This window comes from Toxorhynchites rutilus, chromosome 1 (assembly GCF_029784135.1).
Source record: "Toxorhynchites rutilus septentrionalis strain SRP chromosome 1, ASM2978413v1, whole genome shotgun sequence".
In the NCBI taxonomy this organism is placed as follows: domain Eukaryota; kingdom Metazoa; phylum Arthropoda; class Insecta; order Diptera; family Culicidae; genus Toxorhynchites; species Toxorhynchites rutilus.
In genome coordinates this window covers 96,430,067-96,455,701 of record NC_073744.1, presented here as the reverse complement: position 1 = coordinate 96,455,701, position 25,635 = coordinate 96,430,067, and the positions used below count along the sequence as shown (strand labels likewise).

At 40.7% G+C, this 25,635-nt stretch overlaps 2 protein-coding genes across 2 annotated transcripts; both read left to right on the top strand.

The window, feature by feature from the left end:
• Positions 1-14,543: 14,543 nt before the first annotated feature.
• On the top strand, positions 14,544-15,433 carry LOC129761724 (uncharacterized). The gene is made up of 2 exons (XM_055759461.1): positions 14,544-15,244; positions 15,322-15,433. The coding sequence occupies exons 1-2, from the start codon at positions 14,554-14,556 to the stop codon at positions 15,375-15,377; spliced, it is 747 nt and encodes a 248-aa protein (XP_055615436.1). The 5' UTR covers positions 14,544-14,553; the 3' UTR covers positions 15,378-15,433.
• Positions 15,434-15,526: 93 nt separating this feature from the next.
• On the top strand, positions 15,527-20,109 carry LOC129761723 (uncharacterized). The gene has a single exon (XM_055759460.1). It carries the CDS (start codon positions 15,825-15,827, stop codon positions 18,294-18,296), a length of 2,472 nt encoding a protein of 823 aa, XP_055615435.1. The 5' UTR covers positions 15,527-15,824; the 3' UTR covers positions 18,297-20,109.
• The last annotated feature ends 5,526 nt before the right edge of the window (positions 20,110-25,635 follow it).

Sequence of the window (25,635 nt, the reverse complement as noted above, 5' to 3'; positions counted from 1 at the left end):
GCCGACTAGGTGGACTGGAGCACTGGTACTAACGCGCTCGGCATAGGGATTTTGACGTAGGACTACGTCTAACCGGAAGATATAGGGGGTGAAATGGAAATCTAGGCACTGAACAAGTAGGAAAAAATGCAAGATTTGGAACGCTTATAACTCGAGCATTTCTCAATAGATCGCAAAGGTTTTTGCATCAATTGATAGGAAATATATCTACGCATCTATCATAACGAATAACATTTCATTTTTCTTGAGATAAATAATTGAATAATTGTGAAATATCAAGCATTGTCAAAATGCACTATGTGCCCATTTTTTATTGGTCCATTTTGTGCTCCTCAAATCGAACCGACCAAAACGGGCAACCAGAGCAGCAGCGAAATAGAATGAACCACGATTGGAAAGGAAAAAGAAAAAAATGAACGAAACATTGGTCGCAGTCTCACACATGCGTATTTCTCGAGCCAGCCAGTCAGCTTAAAAATCCCCGCTCCGCTGCCGTAACGATCATTCTCATTCAAACCGTACACCACATCGGTTCGCATCACAACACATCAACAAACCATCCCAAGCAGCCATGTCTGGACATGGTGAAGGAGGAAAAGTGAAGGGAAAGGCAAAATCCCGCTCGAACCGTGTTGATCTGGAGTTCCCCGCAAGGGTACCTAGGCCGAGCTCGTTAGTACCAGTGCACCAGTTCACCTAGCCGGCGTTATATAGTTTCGGCCGCCGAAGTGATCGAGTTAGCTGGTAAAGCTGCTCGCGACGATAAGTGGCGAGTGGCAAACGCAATCGTAAAACGGCATCAGGTAGCAGAAGAAAAAAGTTTGTTCTTTATACACACTGCTTTGGTGGCAAATCCAGAACAAGACGGCATCGAGGGCGTTCGAAATGGTTTTTTTCAAAACCACGAGTACTAAGTTTTCTAAATTGGAACCATTCCATAAAACAAGGCGCTTTTCAGTGCCATTAAACCTTCCAAAAAAGAGTTTAGGAAATACAGTTCAATGCTTTCTAAAACAATATCCAAAATAATAATAAAACACAAATTGATTTTTTCATAATTTGTTTGCCAGGATATGATGAGTATGTGAATTTGGCAGTTGTTCTGAGCTTATTGATTTTCACCAATTCTTAAATTGCTTCTAGATTGAAAGTACAGTAATTTACACTTATCTCGACATTTAGCTAATTGGACGGACCAGTAATGCGACATATTTAGTTGGACATTTTTGTAAACATAGAGTTCGGGGTCCAAATTATGACCCCACATTGAAGGTCGACACTGTACCACTGTCATCGCAAATGTTCAATTACAGGTTAAAATTACCTCCAATCCGATACTGAGTGGTGGTAATGCGACGTGCCATTGAATGTAATTTACTGTAAAATATGTCACAAGCTGGATGGGAAGAAATTTTCCAACTGTGAAAGCTGTGGCGAGTGGCAAATGCAATCGCTAAACAGCAAGGTTTAGCCGAACAAGATGGGGATGTCGAGTGATAACAAAACAATAAACTCTTTAGATTGAAGATAATTTTGTGATCCTGAAAAGGACCCTTTTTAGCCTGCATGTGAATCCAACGAGCGAACAAATCGTAATGAATGTATTTTTTTGCCATCGCTCCCTTTTAACGCTCATTCGTTCGTCTCGTTGGACTCGCCCCTCTGGCTGAGTCCGCCGATTTTTCTCTATCCTGTGAGTGTGTACCGCTAGAGTATAAAACACGCGGACCCCAAACAATATCTTATTTTCTTTCAAACCGTAAACCCGTGTGGTTGTACGGCATCAGCATCGTGGACGTAACAAAGGAGGACAAGTTAAGGGAAAGGCAAAGTCTCACTCGAACCGTGCAAGTCTCCAGTTCCCTGTTGGTCGCATTCATTGATTGCTCCGCAAGGGTAACTAGGCCGAACGGATTGGTGCCGGAGCACCAGTATACCAGTAGTACTCGAGTTGGCTTGCAAAGCTGCTCACGACAATCAGAAAACCCGCATCAAGAACAGAGCAGCTTCGGTTCGGCGCTCATCAAGGCAACAATTAGTTTCAGTGAGTGGCAAAGTGTTTCTCCGGCACGTCGCATCAAATGTAATTTACTGAACAACATGTCACAAGCTGGATGGGAAGAAATTTTCCAACTGTGAAAGCTGTGGCGAGTGGCAAACGCAATAGCTAAACAGGAAGATTTAACCGAACAAGATGGGAATATCGAGTGATAACAAAAACACAACACCAAAGGTTCTTTTCAGAACCATCAACATATTCATGAAGAGTAAACAGTAAACTAATCCATTTTTAAGGTACATAGGTAGGTATTCACGTAGGAGAAGAAAATAAAACAATATATTTAAAATATATATTTAACAAAAGCTGTCCCCTTTGTATAGTCCTACGTCACTCCGGTTATGTCCCCGACATTACCCACCCGTCTTTTTGCCTTTCCCTTCACTTTTCCTCCTTTGTCATGTCCAGACATGGCAGCTTGTGTTGGTTTGTTGATATGTTGTGATGCGAAACGATGTGGTGTATGATTTGGATGAGAATGATCGTTACGGCAGCGGAGCGGGGATTTTTAAGCTGACTGGCTGGCTCGAGAATTACGCATGTGTGAGACTGCGACCAATGTTTCGTTCATATTTTTTCTTTTTCCTCTCCAATCGGGTTCATTGTATTTCGCTGCTGCTCTGGTTGCCCGTTTTGGTCGGTACGATATGAGGAGCACAAAATGCACCAATCAAAAATGGGCACATAGTGCATTTGGACAATGCTTGATATTTCACAATTATTCAATTATTTATCTCAAGAAAAATGAAATGTTATTCGTTATGATAGATGCGTAGATATATTTCCTATCAATTGATGCAAAAACCTTTGCGATCTATTGAGAAATGCTCGAGTTATAAGCGTTCCAAATCTTGCATTTTTACCTACTTGTTCAGTGCCTAGATTTTCATTTCACCCCCTATATCTTCCGGTTAGACGTAGTCCTACGTCAAAATATCCGATACCGACAAGTACCGATGAAGTAAGGCGATTCGTGGCATTTTGCAATTATCATAGACGCTTCATCAAAAACTTTGCTGAAATTGCCCATCCATTGAATAAATTATTACGGAAAAATGTACAATTCGAATGGAAAACCGAATGTCAGAAAGCATTCGACACCTTAAGAAATCGACTATTATCACCAAGCATATTACAATTTCCTAATTTTAAAAAACACTTCACATTAATAACTGACGCATCAAAAGTTGCTTGTGGAGCAGTTCTCACTCAAGAGTACTACAACATGGATTTACCAGTTGCGTTTGCTAGCAAAGCTTTCACAAGAGGGGAAGCCAATAAGTCTACTATTGAACAAGAACTCACAGCAATTCATTGGGCAATCACGCACTTTAGACCATACTTATACGGACGCAAGTTTACGGTCAAAACAGACCATAGACCATTAGTATTCCTGTTTTCCATGAAAAACCCCTCATCTAAATTGACCAGGATGAGAGTAGATCTCGAAGAATTTGATTTTGACGTACAATATGTACCAGGCAAAACAAACTTTGGTGCCGATGCACTGTCCAGGATCAAGATAGATTCAGAAACACTCAAAACTATGTCTGTGCTGATGGTTCAAACCAGAGCAGCCACACAGAAGAATAGTTTCAACATTGACAATCAACAAATGAATTCCGATGATAATGAGACTGATCACCTCGATGTCCGGGAAGCCTTAAATCACCGAGAAACGTGTAACTCACCAAAACTAATAATCGAGCGCGCAGCAACACAAGATTGCATTAAAATACAAATAATGGATAAAAGCTATAAAAGGGAATTGACTCCAGCGTCAATCATCCACACCGAGCTATCCAATGTAAACAAAACCCTAGGTAAAATCACAAAAGAAATTGAAGAAATGGCCAGAAAAGCGAAGATAGAAACCATAGCTCTAGCGCTAACGAGTGAAATCTTGTGTTGCAAGCGCCGCTGCGAACGTTAGGCCTCGCACAAAAATAGATTGAACTGACAGTATGGTAGGGAAGAACAATAAACAAAAAAAACATCATAAATTGTACGTAATTGTCAAAAGCCACGCTCCTCATAAGTGAACTTCAATTATTTAACAAATTCTAAATTTTATCCTAAATTCTATGCTTATAATTATATTCATTCTTATATCAGGTATGGTTCAATGAAATATTATTAAACTAAAGACAGGAAGTGGGTTATATCTATGGTATAACCGCAAGGGTGACGTAGGACTATCGTTGATTTAGAGATCATTTGTTTGAAGTTGAATCTGAATTCATTCTGAATGAATGAATATTTAGAGAACTTCGAAAACGAGAGCATTACGTTGGAGGCAAAAGGTTTTATGCATCCAATATTGGATACGGAAATATCCTACTGATGGGGAAGAATAATCTTCAGAAGCTATCCTGTTAATTGCGATTGATTGAAATATCACAAAACCAAATGTATTTGGTCACAGTGTTACATGGATAGAAAACATTAAAATAAACTCTTTCACATGAATGTAATTTTAAATTCCCAGAGGAACTGGCAGATTATTTTCAGTAACGATTAGATATTTCCACATTTTCCTCGATACTGGAAGCCCACCAGTGGTTAATACTAACTTGATAACCATCTGTTAATAGCACTTGATTGAAAAATATTTGGTCACAGTGTTACATGGATAGAAAACATTCAAATAAACTCTTTCACATGAATGTAATTTTAAATTCCCAGAAGAACTGGCAGATTATTTTCAGTAACGATTAGATATTTCCACATTTTCCTCGATACTGGAAGCCCACCAGTGGTTAATGCTAACTCGATAACCATCTGTTAATAGCACTTGTTTGAAACATATTTGGTCACAGTGTTACATGGATAGAAAACATTCAAATAAACTCTTTCACATGAATGTATTTTTAAATTCCCAGAGGAACTGGCAGATTATTTTCAGTAACGATAAGATATTTCCACATTTTCCTCGATACTGGAGGCCCACCAGTGGTTTATGCTAACTCGATAACCACCTGTTAATAGCACTTGATTGAAACATATTTGGTCACAGTGTTACATGGATAGAAAACATTCAAATAAACTCTTTCACATGAATGTAATTTTAAATTCCCAGAGGAACTGGCAGATTATTTTCAGTAACGATTAGATATTTCCACATTTTCCTCGATACTGGAAGCCCACCAGTGGTTAATGCTAACTCCATAACCATCTGTTAATAGAACTTGATTGAAACATATTTGGTCACAGTGTTACATGGATAGAAAACATTCAAATAAACTCTTTCACATGAATGTATTTTTAAATTCCCAGAGGAACTGGCAGATTATTTTCAGTAACGATTAGATATTTCCACATTTTCCTCGATACTGGAAGCCCACCAGTGGTTTATGCTAACTCGATAACCACCTGTTAATAGCACTTGATTGAAACATATTTGATCACAGTGTTACATGGATAGAAAACATTCAAATAAACTCTTTCACATGAATGTATTTTTAAATTCCTAGAGGAACTGGCAGATTATTTTCCGGATCTTTCTCGATGCTGAATGGCATCCAAACGGAAAGAATTCCGTGCGTGTATGTGTGTGTGTAGCGGCTGCTTCGATGGTCATCTTCTCTTCTCCTGAAGGATCGGCTTCTCTGTGCTCCTCACAGTTTTAATCTCGATCCTTTGTCGTCCAGCACCCTCAGCAACGATGTTGTCTTGTCGATGTCCTCACGAAAAATGAAGTATGCTTTTTGTGCGTGATTGAATCGAGAGAAGGCGTGGTTTACGATGGCAATTTGGAAGACAAACTAGAGGGGAATGAACTCTCTGAGCTCGGAACTTTCGGCGACTGAGCAATAATCGATTGCGGGCGCATACAATATTGGATACGGAAATATCCTACTGATGAGGAAGAATAATCTCCAGAAGCTATCCTGTTAATTGCGATTGATTGAAAAATCACAAAACCACATGTATTTGGTCACAGTGTTATATGGATAGAAAACATTCAAATAAACTCTTCCACATGAATGTAATTTTAAATTCCCAGAGGAACTGGCAGATTATTTTCAGTAATGGTTGGATATTTCCACATTTTCCTTGATACTGGAAGCCCACCAGTGGTTAATGCTAACTCGATAACCATCTGTTAATAGCATTTGATTGAAACATATTTGGGCACAGTGTTACATGGATAGAAAACATTAAAATAAACTCTTTCACATGAATGTAATTTTAAATTCCCAGAGGAACTGGCAGATTATTTTCAGTAACGATAGGATATTTCCACATTTTCCTTGATACTGGAAGCCCACCAGTGGTTTATGCTAACTCGATAACCATCTGTTAATAGCACTTGATTGAAACATATTTGGTCACAGTGTTACATGGATAGAAAACATTCAAATAAACTCTTTCACATGAATGTATTTTTAAATTCCCAGAGGAACTGGCAGATTATTTTCCGGATCTTTCTCAATGCTGAATGGCATCCAAACGGAAAGAATTCCGCGCGTGTATGTGTGTGTGTGTGTGTGTGTGTGTGTGTGTGTGTGTGTGTGTGTGTATAGAGGCTGCTTCGAGATCTTTCCGGGGAACCGTTTGTGGCATCACTCTCCTCCTGATGGATTCCCTGCTGGCCTTAGGTGCACAAACAGGCTCTTGGTGACACCGTTCATCCGCGCTTTCATGATAAATGAAGAGCTTCACCACAACAGCGACAACATGCTCCAATCGCTGTTCAATTAGAACTGAGTGGATTTCCGAGCGGCGCTCGCTTATATACCGATTGGTGATTTCAATAGCCTGTTTTGAAAGCAAATTTAAGACTATTGAAACAAGTTTTTGGATCAGAAAGTAACAAGTATAGAACGCGTAGACATTTTATCTTTCGAATGAAGTGTTTATCATACCATTTCGTTCAGTTGTATAGGAGCTATTAACACTCAAAATCTCGGTCTCCGGCGTAACGCTTTCGTTTTCGAAACTTTGATTTTACACCTCGGTATAGAAATGAAAGACGTAGTCCTACGTCAAAACTATAGATGAATATCATTAAAATCAACAGATACAAAAGGATACATTAAAATCAAATCGCCAGATATATTTGAGGACGGATTGGAGGTTATCAATCTTATAGTATTCATTCGTCATGCATAATTCTCGCTTTAAATTATTTTATTTAGGCCTTACAAAGATACTTTCGTACTTAGGGTCATGTCCTGTCGGAAAACGAGTATAAAAGTTGAAGAGGATTACTAAATGTAAATCTAAATTAATTTATTAGAAAATGAACTAAATCAACACGAAATGTATTCAAGGAAATTTTTATCGTATAATACAAACGGATTAAAAACACAGAATTTTCTTCTTCATCGTGCTGGTTGCGTGCGGACGCAACATTATAAAAATTTCATTTAACTCGTTTCACGATGTCCAGTAAGCGCAGTGGACCGAAGTCATCGGTAAATACCGACAAGGATGTGCCTGTGGAAGGTGCCAAAGCCATCACAAGTTTGGAAAATGATAAAGCGATAGTCGTTGGGGAAACTGTAGCTACAGGCTCATCGAGAAGTAATCGCCAGAAGAGTTCGAAAAGTGAGAATATCAATAACGCGAATGCTGGAATATCCAAGGGCGCGGTCAAAAAGCAGACTGTAGTTAGTCACTGTGGCGGCTGTGATGGAGAGGATACCACTGAAATGGTTCAATGCGATGAATGCGATACGTGGTTTCACTTTGTGTGTGCTGATGTGACTGGAGGAATTGCAGATAGGGATTGGATGTGTATGAAATGCGAAAATGCGAACCATCCTGCAGACCCAAATGCTGTTATAACTTCAGAAAATCAAACCAACAATGAACAATATGTGAACCGGAAAGAAATACCGAAAGTGGTGGAATTCAACACACCGAAATCAGTGATGGTGACTAGATCCGATGCTTTGAGAACATCATCAGTTAACGAGCCATCGAGGGCTAACCTGCGAGCTGAAACGATCATAAACCAAGGAAAAACTAGGGATGACGAGTTGATGAGCGTGGCAGGAAAGAAGACATCCAAGTGTCCAAGCGCGGTTGGAACTCAAGTTTCTAGACAAACATTGCGGCAAAATCTAGAATTAGAGATGCGTAAATTGGAAGAAACCATACTTCTGAAAGTTCGGCAGATAATTAGGGAAACGCAGATAGAACGTGATTTTCTTGATTCCAAATATGAGCTGTTGATAGACAGCATCAGTCAGGCAGAAGAGCAAACTGAATTCACGTCCAAGATCCAACGTTGGATAGATGATGTGGACAAAGTTGATCGTCTTTTTGGTGATGATAATGTGCAAGATCATTAATGCGAAGAATTTTTGGGATTTGCAATACCACCGAAAGGGTGCTCGACGGAGGTTGGATTTAACGATCAGCGTAATGCGAGCGGATATAGGCTAACTACTAATAACACGAATACTTACAATCCGAATACACGGGAGCAAACTAACCTCCAAGGCCAGCCAGCGAGAATGGAAGGCGATGTGTTGCCGACCTATGGAAATAACAACCTTCAAATGATTCCGGAATCCATTCAACCCAACCAAAGAACCAACCAGGGAGCGCCTAGACATGTTCTCAATCAAAATCCTAATTTAAGACAGGATGTATCCCAACGTAGAACGTATCCAGCGAATGACCTCGGCAATGAGACGGGTGGAATGTTAAATCGTAGTCAGTTGGCGGCTCGGCAGGCTGTACCAAAAGAACTGCAGGAATCCAGCGGCAATCCAGAGGACTGGCCTCTTTTCTTCTCTATGTTTAGTTCATCTACAGAAATGTGTGGCTTCTCAAATGAGGAGAACATGCTTCGACTTAGAAAATGTCTAAAGGGCCGAGCATTGGATGCTGTGCGATGTCGGTTGTTGCATCCGTCAAACGTTGATGGAGTGATGGCAACCTTGAAAATGCTTTATGGGAAGCCAGAAACGATTATTCACGCTATCACAAAAAGATACGAGTTCTACCTCCTCCAAACATTGATAATTTGGAGACTGTGGTGAATTTTGCACTGTCTGTAGAAAACTTGTGTGCTACAATCGAAGCCTGTGATGTACAGGATTTCATGTACAATGCATCACTGCGATACGAACTGATCGAGAAGCTACCGTCAAGTCTAAAATTGGATTGGGCGAAACATGCTCGTGGCATTGTGGTACCGACGCTTTCGGATTTTAGTCGTTGGCTTTATTCAATGGCTGAAGATGCCAGTAATGTGCATATAACAGATACTTTTACTAGACCGCGTGGAAAGAAAGAAAACAAATTCTTAAACATTCACTCCGACTCACATCGATCTGAGGACCAGCAATAGAGATCAAAGCAAACAAGAAGATTCAAGGAACTGTGGAGTATGCAAAGGAAACTGTGCTTCCGTAACGAAATGTAGGAGGTTTGCAGAGTTTTCAAGCGAATCTAAATGGGCAACAGTTCGTGAGCTGCGTCTGTGCCGTAAGTGTCTACGTGGTCACTATGGGTCTTGCCGACAGCAAAGGGTGTGTGGAGTAAATGGATGCAGCTATAAGCATCATCCACTCTTACACACTGAGAAAGGACATCAAGTTTCAACGGCCAACCAAACAGTATTGCCGTCATCCGTCCAGAACTGTAATGTTCATCAATCACACAGTAGTGATACGTTATTCAGGATAGTTCCCGTGATTCTATACGGCATCAATAAGCAAATAAAAACATACGCGTTCTTGGATGACGGTTCAGAGCTGACTTTGATGGAGGAAGATCTGCTGGACCAACTTAGTATAAATGGAACCAAGCAACCGCTTTGTCTCAAGTGGACGGGTGATACTCGTCGGATTGAAGAAAACTCACGAAAGGTGGATTTGAAAATATCCGGAATTGGAAGTTCCAATAAAAAATATTCGCTTTCCGGAGTACGAACAGTGCAAAAATTAAATCTACCAAGACAAACGTTGATGATGAAAGAGCTGTGCAACAAATATCCATATTTAGAAGGAATGCCCATAGAGAGCTACAATTCCGTTATACCGAAGATTTTGATCGGTCTAGATCACACGAGTTTGGGTCATGTTTTGAAAGGTAGAGAAGGAGCGCCAAATCAGCCTGTAGCAGTTAAAACGAGGCTTGGGTGGATCGTTTATGGGAGCTGCAATGAAGCCCAACCGGCAAAACACTATGTAAAATTTCACGTTTTCCACACTGGTCGCTGTGAATTCCAAAATGACGAAGACTTCAACCAAATGATGAAAAACTACTTCTCGTTGGATAGCATGGGGGTGGTGAATTCTGCGAAAACTTTGATGTCGGTGGAAAATACGAGAGCACAAGAGATGCTGCAATCCTTGACAGTACGGAAAGGATATCAATTTGCTACGGGTCTTCTCTGGAAGTACGACAACCCAAGACTTCCAGAAAGTAGATCAATGGCCTACAAACGGTGGGAATGCTTGGAACGTCGAATGAATAAGGACAAGCCACTAGCTGATGCGTTACGTTCGAAGATTGCGGAGTACGAAGAAAAACAATACATCCGTAAACTTTCGCAAGTAGAACTAGAAGAATTCCATCCTCGTATTTGGTACGTGCCTATCTTCCCCGTATTCAATCCAAACAAAGCGGGGAAGCTTAGAATAATTTGGGATGCGACGGCCACTTCTCATGGAATATCATTAAATGCACTTTTACTGAAAGGGCCAGATCAACTATCTTCCCTCCCAGCTGTATTGCACAATTTCAGGCAGTTCAAGGTGGGAGTTTGCGGCGATCTAAGGGAAATGTTTTTGCAACTACTTCTGCTTGCTGAGGATCGCCATTGTTTGAGATTCTTTTTTAAATCCAAACCCACGGATACACATCCTAGTGTTTATATAACTAACGTAATGCCGTTCGGCGCTTCATGCCCTCCATCGTGTGCGCAGTATGTAAAAAACTTGAATGCGTTCGAGTTTCAGAAGGACTTTCCAACAGCTGCAGTCGTCATTGTTAGATGTCATTACGTAGATGACATGTTAGTGAGTACAGAAACCGAAGATGAGGGAATAAAACTAGCTCGAGACGTCGAACTAGTTCATCAAAGAGGTGGCTTCCAGATGAGAAATTGGAAATCGAATTCAAGATTAGTCCTAGAATCTCTCAACGAACCAGGGATAGAATCTATCGGGATGAGTTTAGATTTGGATAGTGAGCTGGCGACTGAAAAAGTACTCGGTCTATGGTGGTGTACAGAATCAGATTGCTTTATGTTCAAATTATCTTCTCGACATAATCCTGAATTGCTGGGAGGTACCCGTGTTCCAACAAAGCGGGAAATTTTACGCACCCTTATGATGATTTTTGATCCGTTGGGGTTGATAGCGCACGTATTAATGTACCTTAAGATACTACTGCAAGAAGTTTGGAGGTCGGGGGTGCAATGGGACGACCCAATCCTAGATAAACAGTTTCAAAAGTGGCTGGTTTGGCTAAAGGTGTTACCGCTTGTTGAGAAGGTCAAGATCCCTCGCTGCTTTCGGTCAGTGATTTCAGCAAACTCAAACACCACAGTACAAATGTATACGTTCATGGACGGCGGAGATAATGGATTTGCAGCAGCAGTTTTTTGCGCTTTGAAGAAGGTGACCAGGTAGAGTGCTCCTTGGTTAACGCGAAGACCCGGGTAGCACCATTGAAATACCTGTCAACTCCGAGATGTGAGCTCCAAGGCGCAGTATTAGGTGTTCGACTAGCGAACAGCATAATTGAATCGCTCACCATTACCGTATCAAAACGTTATTTTTGGACAGATTCCCGTAACTTGCTGTGTTGGTTGAACTCAGACCATCGCCGCTACAGTCCATATGTAGGATGTCGGATAAGCGAAATTCTAGATAGTACGAACTTGCGTGACTGGCGTTACGTACCGTCGAAGAAAAATGTAGCCGACGATGGAACAAAATGGGAGCGAATACCCGATGTATCCACGTGCAGCAGATGGTTTATAGGACCCGATTTTTTGCGGAGATCGGAGCAGGAGTGGCCACGAGCACCATTTACTGTTGGAACAACTGATCTTGAGCTTCGACCGCATCTGCTTCTTCACTGTGAAGCTTTTGTACGAATCATACCAACCGAAAAATACTCAAACTGGAAAAAAATACAGAAAATTACAGCTTTCGTCCTGCGCTTCATAAGAAACCTTCGAAAAAAGATCAAAGGACAATCTTATACGACCGGTCCATTGGAGCAGTTCGAGATTGTGGAAGCAACCAATCTACTTTATCGCCAAGCGCAGATGGACTGTTATTGCTTCGTAATCGGCAACCCGATATTAACGTGCTTCTACCAAAAGGCAGCCCTATATTTCGTGTAGCTCCATACATTGACGCAGCCGGTGTTCTACGAAGCAGAACCAGAATTCAAGCTTGTGATCATGCCAATCAGGAAACTAAAAACCCTGTAATACTCCCACCAGCACATCACACAACGCACCTTGTAATGCAACACTATCATGAACAGAAGAACCACATCAATCACGCAACTGTAATCAACGAACTTCGCCTTCGTTATTCCATCTCCCGGCTTAACTCTACTTTTCGAAAGGTTCGATCGAAGTGTCAAAAATGTGAGATTGAGAGAGCCAAGGTGATTCCGCCGGCTATGGCCGATTTGCCCCACGCACGACTAGCCGCCTTCGCCAGACCGTTTTCCTACATAGGGATAGATTATTTTGGACCTATGTTGGTAGTTGTCGGACGTCGCACTGATAAACGCTGGGGTGTTCTAATAACATGCCTCACTACGCGAGCAATACATATTGGAATCGCGCACACATTGAATACAGGTTCCTGTATCATGGCATTGCGCCGCTTTATTTCAAGGCGTGGTATCCCCATTGAAATTTACAGTGATAGAGGCACAAACTTCCAGGGCGCCTCTAAAGAATTATCCATTCTGTTGGAGAGTGTCAACCAAGAACGGTTGTTAGAGGAATTTGTTAACGAGAACACAACATTGAAGTTTATACCTCCCGGATCCCCACACATGGGTGGCGCGTGGGAAAGGTTGGTGCAGACCGTGAAACGTAATCTGCAACAGTTGAAATTGCCAAGACTACCCAGTGATGAAGTTCTTAACAGTGCACTCGTCGAGATTGAAAATATTATCAACTCTAGACCACTAACGCAAGTACCTGTTGACGATGAGTTGGCCTTTGTCCTCACCCCAAATCATTTTCTTCTGGGAGCTGCTAATGGTATGAAACCTCTAGTGACTTGCGAAGATACAGGTGTAGCGCTGAAACAGTCATGGGAACTATCACAATCAATGGCCAATTTCTTTTGGAAGCAGTGGATCTGCGATTATTTGCCATGTTTAACCAGAAAGTCTAAATGGTTTACGCCAGCGAAGCCCATAGTGGTTGATGACATAGTCGTGATCGTGGATCCCCAACATCCTAGGAATGTGTGGCCAAAAGGTAGAGTTATCGCCACTAGTCAAGCAAAAGATGGTCAGGTAAGGAGAGTAACAGTCCAAACTTCAGCTGGTATTCTAGAACGACCTGCAGTGAAGATAGCTGTCCTCGACGTCGGCGTTAGAAAGAGTACGCTTCAGGATGACATTCAACGTACTGAGGGGGAAGTGTTGCAAGCGCCGCCGCGAACGTTAGGCCTCGCACAAAAATAGATTGAACTGACAGTATGGTAGGGAAGAAGAATAAACAAAAAAAAAACATCATAAATTGTACGTAATTGTCAAAAGCCACGCTCCTCATAAGTGAACTTCAATTATTTAACAAATTCTAAATTTTATCCTAAATTCTATGCTTATAATTATATTCATTCTTATATCAGGTATGGTTCAATGAAATATTATTAAACTAAAAACTATAGATGAATATCATTAAAATCAACAGATACAAAAGGATACATTAAAATCAAATCGCCAGATATATTTGAGGACGGATTGGAGGTTATCGATCTTATAGTTTTCATTCGTCATGCATAATTCTCGCTTTAAATTATTTTATTTAGGCCTTACAAAGATACTTTCGTACTTAGGGTCATGTCCTGTCGGAAAACGAGTATAAAAGTTGAAGAGGATTACAGCTGTATGTCTGTCAATAAAGTTTGGTTTGTTTTTATTACGCTCCCGTTTTCAAAATTATTTCTACCGTGTAAACAACTACATATTGATACACTCGCTGTGCAATTTAACAACTCGACGATCGCGAATACGACGATAGTGATATATTGCTGTAATCTATGCTCTGAATCCTGCAAATTATAGTTTTTGTGGAATATCATCTGCTCAACTTCGTACAATACACAGTGCCATTAACGCACTCGAATCGGGAACAATAATAAAGGTTTCCTTTGTGATCTGTTCTCCACATCAACCTTTGAACCTCTTTCGCAACTATGGCTAGAAGATGTCAAGCTAATCCGTGTTTTACGGCATCTGCTCGCAGCAGTAAAATCGCATGCTGGAAATGCGATAAATCGTTCCACGCGAAGTGTGCTGGTGTCTCGGGGAATCAAATCAAAATGATCCGTGACTGCTCTGGTGCTGTATGGCTGTGTCCGTCTTGCCATAACACCAAGGACTGTGCAGATCAACTAGCCACAGCATTTGAACTTATTTCCGAACGCCTTTCTTCTATCGTTCGACTTATCAACGCCCAGATCGATGTGACTCGCTCGTTGTGCCGCGCTTATGGGCAAAACATTCCTCGTTCAAGTTGCTGCAACCACGCTCCCAGAATTTGTGCTTCGAATGATGCACGCACATTTGAAGAAGAAATAAACGATATGCAACTTGAGTTTAGCAAAGTTTTCAACTCCTTCGTCGACGATACAAATAATCTTGTCCAGACGAACAACAATAAAAAAAGGAACCGTACTAGCAGTTTCTCCTCTTCACGCGTGACATCTGGTAGAATCGAGAAAAAAACAAGAGTCGATGCGTCTGTGGATACATCCGATTTAATCAACCTGACTCAACTTGTTCCGATTACTCGGTCTGGCAATTCAGACTCACTGTGTCATCCTTCAACATCTTACGCTGCTGATAACAATCAGACGAGTCAAAATAATGCTATGAATCCTGAAATTGCATCGCCTCAATTACAAAGAACATCGCCACCTACACCTTCAGCTAGCGGTTCTACAGTTCGCTACACCACTAGCAATCTCAGAAGCTATCCACCTGTGCCAGTTACATCATCTTTTCTCACAGGTAATGTTCATACAAGTATATGTCCGGCCGAAGCCGGTTATGTTACTACACCACTGATTAGTGATTCACAACTGCAGACATCAACAACATCAGCAGCTCGCCCCACACCTTCACGGCAAAGAAATTTCAATAGAGGACCTGTACTCGACCATCATCCTGACATTATAAGCGCAGAAACAACATTTCCACGGTCTCAGTCAACGACTGCTTGCTCAGCTATTCCATCATCAATCGCAACATCGATGGATCGTCATACTGTAACAGAATCGGCAAGTACTATCAAAGAGCTTCGCCGAGACGAGTGTGAACCTCGTTCGTGTAAATAAGCCACTACTAGTGTATTACCAAAATGTTGGTGGGATGAACACACGAATCATCGAGTATCATCTTGCATGCTCAGACACATCTTATGATGCTTATGCTTTCACTGAAACCTGGCTCAACGAAAACACTATATCGCAGCAAATTTTTGGACCAACCTATGATGTATACCGACGTGACAGGTCGTTAACGAATAGCAATCAACGATCCTGAAATTATCAACCGTCATATAACTTCACTCACCTGGATTACATCCCGCATGAAACTGACTGATAACATTATCATACTTGGAGATTTTAATCTGCCAGGTATTGCTTGGTCTAAAGGAACACAAGCTGATTTATTTCCTGATTTATCTCGTTCCACAATTAGCGTGACAGCTACGAAATTGCTTGATGAGTATTCTACTGCAGGGTTATGTCAAATTAATGATATTTCCAACGATAATAACCGATTTCTTGATCTGTGCTTCGTAAGTAATGAATTGTTATCCAAAATAATTGTTGCTAGAGCTCCCGCCGCACTTGTAAAAACGTGTCGGCATCATCCTCCACTTCTCGTGTCGTTCATCAAGTCCAATACAACCAATTTCACGAATACTGCAGAATCATTTTATTATAGTTATCAGTACGCCGACTTCACATCGATGAACCATTTCCTCAACGCTTTGAACTGGGATGAACTGTTGATTCAACAGGATGTTGATGCAACTGCTGCGAATCTTTCTTATGTACTTTTATATGCTATAGACCAATTTGTTCCGAAGAAACGAAAGAAAGTTCCTGTCCACCCACCATGGTCCAATTCCAGCCTACGACGCCTGAAGACTATTAAGAAAGCTGTATTAAGAAGATTCTCGAGATACCGCAATGATTTGTGGAAATCTCGCTGTGTTACCGCAAGTAAAAACTATAGAATCTTGAATAAGAGGCTCTTCGGCGAACACCAAAGTCGAGTACAACGTAAACTGAAGCTTAATCCAAAATGCTTCTGGAAACACATAAATCTACAGAGAAACGAGTCAGGGTTGCCATCTGTTATGACTTATGAACAGGAAGAAGCCTCTACGATTCCTAGCATTAGTGATTTATTCCGTCGGCAATTTAGCCGTGTTTTTGTTGATAATTCAATCAGCGACATTCTCATCCAAAGGGCAGTTGAAAACACGCCAGTTTTACCTGAAATTGGTCCTCATCCAATCATTGATGCAATGACTGTTCTCAACGTTTGCTCAAAACTGAAAGCATCATCAAACTGTGGGCCTGATGGAATTCCATCCATAATCTTGAAACGCTGCTCTGCTAGTCTTTCTCTGCCATTATCAACTTTATTCAACAACTCTATTCAATCCGGAATTTTTCCCAAAGCTTGGAAACAATCATTTGTATTCCCTGTATATAAAAAAGGCTGCAAGAGAAATGTGAAAAATTATCGTGGAATTGCTTGCTTATGTGCTATGTCCAAGCTGTTTGAGGCAATTTTACTCGATTTCATGCACCATGCATGTAAAAATTACATAGCGGAGGAGCAACATGGATTCGTACCTAAACGTTCCACGTCCACGAATTTGTTGCTTTACACATCATTCATTTCAAAAACGCTAGAATCCAGATCCCAAGTCGACGCTATATACACGGACTTCTCAGCTGCTTTTGACAAGATCAATCACCAAATTACAATTGCTAAGCTGCATCGCATCGGGTTCAATGGACCACTACTGCATTGGTTGGAATCATATTTGACTGGTCGAACAATGAGCGTCAAAATAGGTGACTTCATATCCTCCCCTTTCGACGTAACATCAGGCGTTCCACAAGGAAGTCATCTAGGACCATTGATTTTCGTACTATATTTGAACGATGTCAATTCTGTTCTCAAATGTATGAAGCTTTCATATGCTGATGACTTCAAACTCTTCGTGCGTGTAAATAACCGTGATGATGCGACTTTTCTACAGCGACAGTTAGAAATCTTTGCCAGCTGGTCTGAAGCAAATTGTATGTCGCTGAACTCATCAAAATGCTCTGTCATCTCTTTTTCTCGCAAACACACAACGATACAGTACGATTATGAGCTTTTCGGATCGATACTCAACAGAGTCACATGTATAAAAGACCTGGGAATTATTTTAAATTCGAAGATCACGTTCAGCGAACATATCGCATACGCAGTCTCAAAGGCTTCCAAGGCTCTTGGATTCATTTTCCGCACTACTAAACACTTTACGGACATACAATGCCTTAAGGTTTTATATTGCTCTCTGGTTCGCTCGATTTTGGAGTACGCTTCGGTCGTCTGGGCTCCATATTACCACAATAACATACAAAGAGTGGAGTCTGTGCAGCGTAAATTTGTCCGTTATGCACTGCGTCGTCTCCATTGGAATGACCCTCAAAACCTTCCAAGATATGAAGATCGTTGTAAGCTCCTGGGTTTGGATCAGTTATGCGTGCGACGTAACACAGCTAGAGTTGTTTTCGTTTACGATCTCATCCAAGCCAACATCGACTGTTCTGGATTGTTAAGTTGCATTAATTTCAACGTCAGAAGGAGAAATCTGAGTAACCACGAATTTCTCCGCCTTCCAACTGCACGAACTAATTACTCTCACCATGAGCCTGTTGCTAGCATGGCTCGAACATTCAATCGCCATTTTGAAAACATCGATTTTCATATATCAAGGAACAGAATAAAAAATCGTCTTAGACAAGCTCAAACGTTATTAGGTTAAGACAATTAGTTAAGTAGTTAGTATCATTAGGGTTCAATGTCAACCTGTTGATAAATAGTTAAATAAATAAATAAATTACTAAATGTAAATCTAAATTAATTTATTAGAAAATGAACTAAATCAACACGAAATGTATTCTAGGAAATTTTTATCGTATAATACAAACGGATTAAAAACACAGAATTTTCTTCTTCATCGTGCTGGTTGCGTGCGGACGCAACATCTTGAGAATTACAAATATTCAAACTTTCAAGCAAGTTTGCAATGAAAAACTAAAACGAACGAAAATACTAATATACCAACCACCAAAACTGGTTGAAGACAAAGACGAGATACAAAGAATACTGAAACAATATCATGACACACCTACGGGAGGTCATGTAGGAGCAAATAGACTATATCTGAAGTTACGTTACTATTATTATTGGAGAAACATGAAGAAATCCACATTTGATTTCGTAAAAACTGCATTAGTTGTCATAAAAACAAACACACCAATAAAATTAATGAAAATTTTGTACTGACGCCTACACCCCAGAAACCATTTGACTCAATAGCCATGGACACTATAGGACCATTTACAAAATCAAACACAGGGAATAGGTATGCACTAACTAAACAATGCGACCTATCTAAATATGTAATCATCAAACCAATACCTAACAAACAGGCAGAAACTTTAGCAAAGGCATTCGTTGAAAGTTTTATTCTTATTTACGGGACACCTTCGACCATTAGAACAGATCAAGGTATCGAATATAGGAATGAACTTTTCATTAAAATAGCTGAACTCCTACATATGAAACAATCATTCTCAACACCTTATCACCCACAAACGATCGGAGGGCTTGAGAGAAATCACCGTTGTCTAAATGAATACATAAGACAGTTCGTCAACGAATCACAAACTGATTGGAATGAATGGCTACCTTATTATTCATTTTGCTACAACACTACCCCTTGTCCTGATTTCCATTTTACACCGTTTGAATTAATTTTTGGTCACCAAGTAGTACTTCCTCAAAATGTTATGAATCCAAAAGCAATAGAGCCAAATTATAATATAGATCAATATCATTTCGAATTAAAACAAAGATTACAAGCAGCCAGAAATAAAACCCGACAGTTAATCGCTAAACATAAAGTACAGCAAAACAAGAAACACAAAACCCAAGCAAAACCTATAGAAACCAAAATTAAAGACAAAGTTATGATAACAAATGAAAATCGTAACAAACTGGATCCGGTATATAAAGGACCATATACAATTATTAGAATAAATCATCCTAATGTAACAATAAGTAACGAAAATTCGGACACGCAAGTAGTCCATAAAAATAGATTAGTTAAAATAAATTCGCAATGAGTTTTCGATAAGCAACAAAAATCAAATACACATGCATACTAAAACATATCACTTTAATTCGTTATTTTTCTAATGTGAACTCAAATTCAAGCCCGTTTACCTTCTCTCGGAACGCAATGAGCATTCCTTCCCAAAGGGGGATGGTGTAGCATCCCTATGCATCTTCATCGTGCATTTGATTCAATAACCCAAAAACGATATTGCATAGAAAGCAATGTTAAAAACATTGTTTCCAAACGACCCAGAAGCAAATTATTGCTTCACACTCATTCCTCACTGGGTCATAAAATATTATTGCTATTCGACACTTTTCCTTGTTTATTTTTCTGTCTCTCGCCGCATGTACACTTTGCGTACAAACAGCGATTCGTCTTCCGCATGGGCTAACACATGGTTACCATAAAGAACCATCTGGTTGTTTTCCAAACACCGATGGTGGCTTGAGTTCGGGTCAACGATAATTTAGGTTATTATATAAGCTAGTTGGTAAGCAAAGAATAGACAGCAGTTCAATTTTAACCATCAACCCGGAATGATTATTCAGTTTTCCGAAACATCCCGCTCCGGAGAAGGAGAAGCCACGATACCGATACCGAAAGCGAAACCTCGGATCATTTGCTCTGTAACTGCGGAGCCTTAACTAGACGCAGACTTCAACACCTTGATAAAGCTATTCTGGAGCCCAAGGAAATTTGGTCTGCGCCACCGATCAGGATTATACATTTTATCAGTCTACTCTTTCATGATGAAAGAAGAAAGGTGAAAGATCCTTCCATTTTCACCTTAATGTGCACGCATAAGATTTTGCTTGTAGTTGGACTTGACCATGTGAATAATATTTTGGTCCATGTGCTGTAACAAGGCAATGAATATTTTTTTTCGATTTTCAAAACATTACCCCTCCCCCCAGGAGCGCCAGACAATTTCTGGCTATGATACTACAATATACAAACAAATCAGTGCAAATCATAGTTATTTTACGTTTACCGAGAGATTTTCTTTCAAAAATGTTTGTGATTCGATTACCCGGAAGATCCGATTATCCGGAGTGAAAAAAATCAACACTCCGGATAATCGAGTCCAACCTGTAACTATGTGTTCACCGCAAAGCCCCTCGTTTAGAATCAGTAAGGCCATGTTCTCACTGCAGCGAGGCGTCAACGTGGACTGAGCGGGGCGTGTTCACTTCTCGCAACGATATTTTAATTCACTCGCATTGCACCGTGTCAGCGGCGTGTTTTATACAAATTGGCAATGTGTGTTTTTGAATGAAAGAATGAAAATTGGTTTATATTGAAATATTCCAACATCGTCGGACCGGGACAAAAATCGGACAGTGAAAAACGTAAAAATTAAAAAAAAACGCGGAAAATAAAAATGATGTCACTACTACAAACAAACATATACAAGAGAGAAGCGGAGATGTACAAATATCGCAGGCGTGAAGTGTTTTCGTTTGCACGACAGCCACACGCCAAAACCACGCTCACGACACGTCAGCCTGTTGTGAACACATCGGTAAGAACACACACGATTAATCGTAAGCATTACACGCTCCGCACAAACCACGCGCTCCCGTGGCCGAGTGGTTAGCGTCATAACTAACATGCCGGGTGTTCGGGTTCAATTCCCGTTCTGGTCGGAGGAATTTTTCGTCAAAGAAATTTCCTCCGACTTGCACTGTGATCACGCGTATTCTAGAGCTTGCCACTCAGAATTCATTCAAGGCGTGTTATTTGGCATAGAAATCTCAGCTAAGTACTAATAAAAATGACGCAAGTAATACTACGTTGAGACGGCGAAGTTTCCTCTAGGAACGTTAGTGCCATTGAAGAAGAAGAAGAAGACAAACCACGCTGGCACCCCGCTGCAGTGAGAGCAAGGCCGAACAGTAGCTAACGTAATCGGCCACCTATGACGGGTGATCCAAGAACTAAATATGTAAACAAATGAATAGAGAAAAATCGTAAACATATATAACAAAAGAAAACTATTGGATTGAAGTGCGAGATAAATAAGCGAATTGATCAAAATTAAATTAAAATTCTGTTTGTGATAAGAGAACTGAAAAGAGACTGAAATATGAGTTCTGAATGAATTTATACTGATTTTTTATGTCACAATAAATATAATTTACAGCTTTAAACTGATCACACCAAAAATACGATTGGTTGATTTTCGCTGGAAGAACTCTATCAAATCTATCGCAACAGTTGTGAGGCAAACCCGTTCACGGACGAGGGCTCAGCAGGCAAATGCTGCCCCCAATACGGGCATCGACGACGATCAGGTATCAAATCAATCGTCGGAAGATTCGTTCATACCATCCATGGTTGATAGTGACAGAGGAGTGCTGCACTAGAGATGTGCCATCCGCTCATGAGCTGTTCCGAAGAATCGACTCTTTGAAGTGAGTTGACGCGGAACAGCTCGCAAAAAAAATCAAACAGCTCTTCAGCTCACTTTGATGATGATGAAGGAGAGAAAAGAGCTGTAGAATTGAAGAGAGTGTGTGAACTGTAAGATTCAAATGAACTGACCGTCTCTCGCTCTTCGTGTTAAGACATCAGTTTAGTTTCATTTGTCCCTCGTCTTTTCAACTGTTATATTCGCGTTGACGGCATTGTGCTTTGTTTACCAGTTTAGGGGGCGCCAAAAATAATAATTGGCTCTCAGGCCGAATGAACACGTTTTTAAAATTCAAATTATTAATGAAAATTAACTTCTGTGTATCAAATGAGTATTCTATTTCAATGAAAAACACTTTGTTTGCAGGCGGTGCAAAAATCTCATAAGATTTTTTTTTTTTGAAGAAAACTTTCTATTGTAATGTAAAGCCTCAGTAAAAATGTCGGAAATGTTGTACTCGCCGAGTCTGTTGTAAATAATAGTCTGGAATACGTGTTTCAAGTAATTAATAATATGGTGTGAAAAATTTCATTTGAATTTTAACATTTTCAAACTGGCTTCGTGGCTATCGAGTTTGGGACCCAAATTGAAAGTCGGCACTGACAACTGAGCTGAAAAGCTGTTCATAAAGAACAGCTCATTTAGATGAGCTGATATGATCAGAGCTGTTCATCATGATGAGCTGATTTGCACACCTCTATGCTGCACGATTGTGCCGGTTGTAATCGACCGAACAGCTCTGAACGCTATATGGTAGAGTGCCAGAAGTGTATTCGCTGGTATCATTTCTTCTGTGCGAATGTGATCACGACCACGGTACGTACAACCTGTTTCGTCTGCGTTTCATGCATGCGGAGTGAGATTTCCGGTGTACTGGAACCAGCGACGAATCGGATTAGTTGTATTACCAGTACGTCTAGTACCCGCGCAACCAGAGTGGATCGCGAACTACAACGTCTCGATGAAGAAAAGAAGCTATTGGAAGAGCTTAGTCGAGAAGAAATCGAAAAGGAACGCGCCCTTAACGAAGGAGAACATCGAGAAAAAATGGAACGCGAAAAACAGTTTATCGCTCGGAAACACGAGTTACTGAACCGTCAGGTCAACGAAGACGCAAGAAGTGTGCGTAGTGTGCGGAGCAGCCAGAAGGATGCGATGCGCACCGAAAATTGGGTTAGACCAAACGGAACAGTTGCTAGTAAAGTCATCATTCCGACATCTACGTCTATGAATGCTAATCATCCGGAGGATACTTGTCTGGAGAATCCGCAAGGATTACATCCTTCTTCAACGCCACTGAAGACTTTTACACCCGTGGTACATACCTCTGTAGGCGGTGAACGTACGGGATCAGAGGAGAAATCGATCCCACGGAACATGGAGAGTTAGATAGTTGCAGAAAATGCTGAGCAGTCTCTGGAAAACACAGACAAGGTAAATGCGGATAAAGTAAGTCAAACCTTGCCTATTGTCGATCTACAACCCTTCTTCTTCTTCTTCTTCAATGGCACTAACGTTCCTAGAGGAACTTCGCCGTCTTAACGTAGTATTACTTGCGTCATTTTTATTAGTACTTAGTTGAGATTTCTATGCCAAATAACACGCCTTGAATGCATTCTGAGTGGCAAGCTCTAGAATACGCGTGATCACAGTGCAAGTCGGAGGAAATTTCTTTGACGAAAAATTTCCCCGACCAGTTAGTTATGACGCTAACCACTCGGCCAAGGGAGCACCATCTACAACCCTACGCCGATTTATTAAGGGTGGAAGAAGTAGTTCCAACCGGTGCATATTCCAAAGTGAATCGTTTAGGTCCGCAGTGCTACAAGCGTTGGAGTGTTCAAACCAGTGATCTGCCTAAGCAGGCCCTGTTGCAGCAACAGCAAACAGAAACGGAGCATCGGGATGTCGAAGCATTATTGGCGAGACAACGATTCGACATCGACACGAGACGAAAGCAAAAAAGCGGATGATTGGACCAGATTAAAAACCTGCAGTCGCAGCATGCTGAGGAGCTGAAGTTAGTACGTGAATCAAAGACAGGTTTACGGAGTCAGCTCAAAGACAGTGAGCGTGAGCAAGCAGAGCTGAAAACGCAGATAAAGAACCTGCAGCTGCATCTTGTCGAGGGCAGCGAATGGATGCGCAATTCAGAAGCAGATTTGCGTGCTCAGCTCGATAAACGCAAAAAACTTTGGATTGGTAGTTCAAAATCTGTGCAGCTGGGCTACAAAATCATCTCGCTAATCCGATTCTACTCCAATAGCTTAAAGATAAGCTGCCAGCAACAGTCAAATTTAGCTGGGCTCTTTACCAGGAACAAGTTCCAGTAGTCGATTTGAACGTGTTCAGTGCCTACAGTGGCGTAACACAGCATACAACTATTACGTTTGAGAAACGCAGAGAAATTGCTACAATTTCATGTTTAATTCACATAGTTTCACACAGGATCAGTTCTCAAAACTTACTTGAAAATCTAAATTTTTATGCACCAACACGAGCCTTGCGAGCACGGAATTTGTTCAAACCAATTTCTTTTCGAACTTTATATGCTATGAATGGTCCACTTAATAGAATGATGAGAACGTACAATAAGTACAGTAATGTAATTGATGTGACAATGACGTAGAAATTATTGAAAAAGTCATTGACTGAAAGATCATTGTATTCGTGAATTACAGTTTTGTCATATATGTTTGCTGAGTTGCATTTCGTAATTTATTATTAATGCAAAATACATGATACCTCTAATAATTGATTTTCATAAATATAGCTATTAATTATTCATTAAGTATATTGTAATTGTAATGTAATGTATGTAATTGTTGTCTACTATAGTTTGAAGAAAGAAATAAATAAATAAACAAATAAAGATAATCTAAAACCATCAAAACCCATGCTACCGGAGAAGGACATTGGGTTTGAACGAGTGTTGGGGATGGCGTAGATACAAGAGGAAGATGTCTTCGTGTTTTCGTTGCAGTTTTGCGCAAAAATGAGAACCCTACTGGAATGTACCGTGATCCCAACGAAAAGGGAAATGCTTCGGCAAGTCATGAGCATCTACGATCCCCTTGGACTGGTGGCATCCATGGGAAAATCCTTATCCAAGAAGTATGGCGAAATGACACGGATTGGGACTCCAACATTCCAATGGAGATTGCAACTCGCTGGATGGAATGGTTGACAATACTGACGAGCATAACCAGATTGCGTATTCCCCGGTGCTATTTTCCTGGATATGATCCAGAAAGCTTCAATAGTCTTGAGTTGCATGTGTTCGTGGACGCCAGTGCACAGGCTTTTGCAGCAGTTGCGTACTTTCGCATCTTAGATCGGGGGCAGATCAGGGTGGCTCTTGTTTCATCCAAAACGAAGGTCGCACCACTTAGAGGAGTTTCGATTTCGTTACTTGGGGCTCGCTTGCGGAAAACGATCGAGGAGAATCACTCGATAAAGGTGAATAAAACTTGTTTTTGGAGCGACTCATCGACGGTTTGTTCCTGGATTAAATCGGACACACGTCGATATCGCCAGTTTGTCGCATTCAGAATCGATGAAATA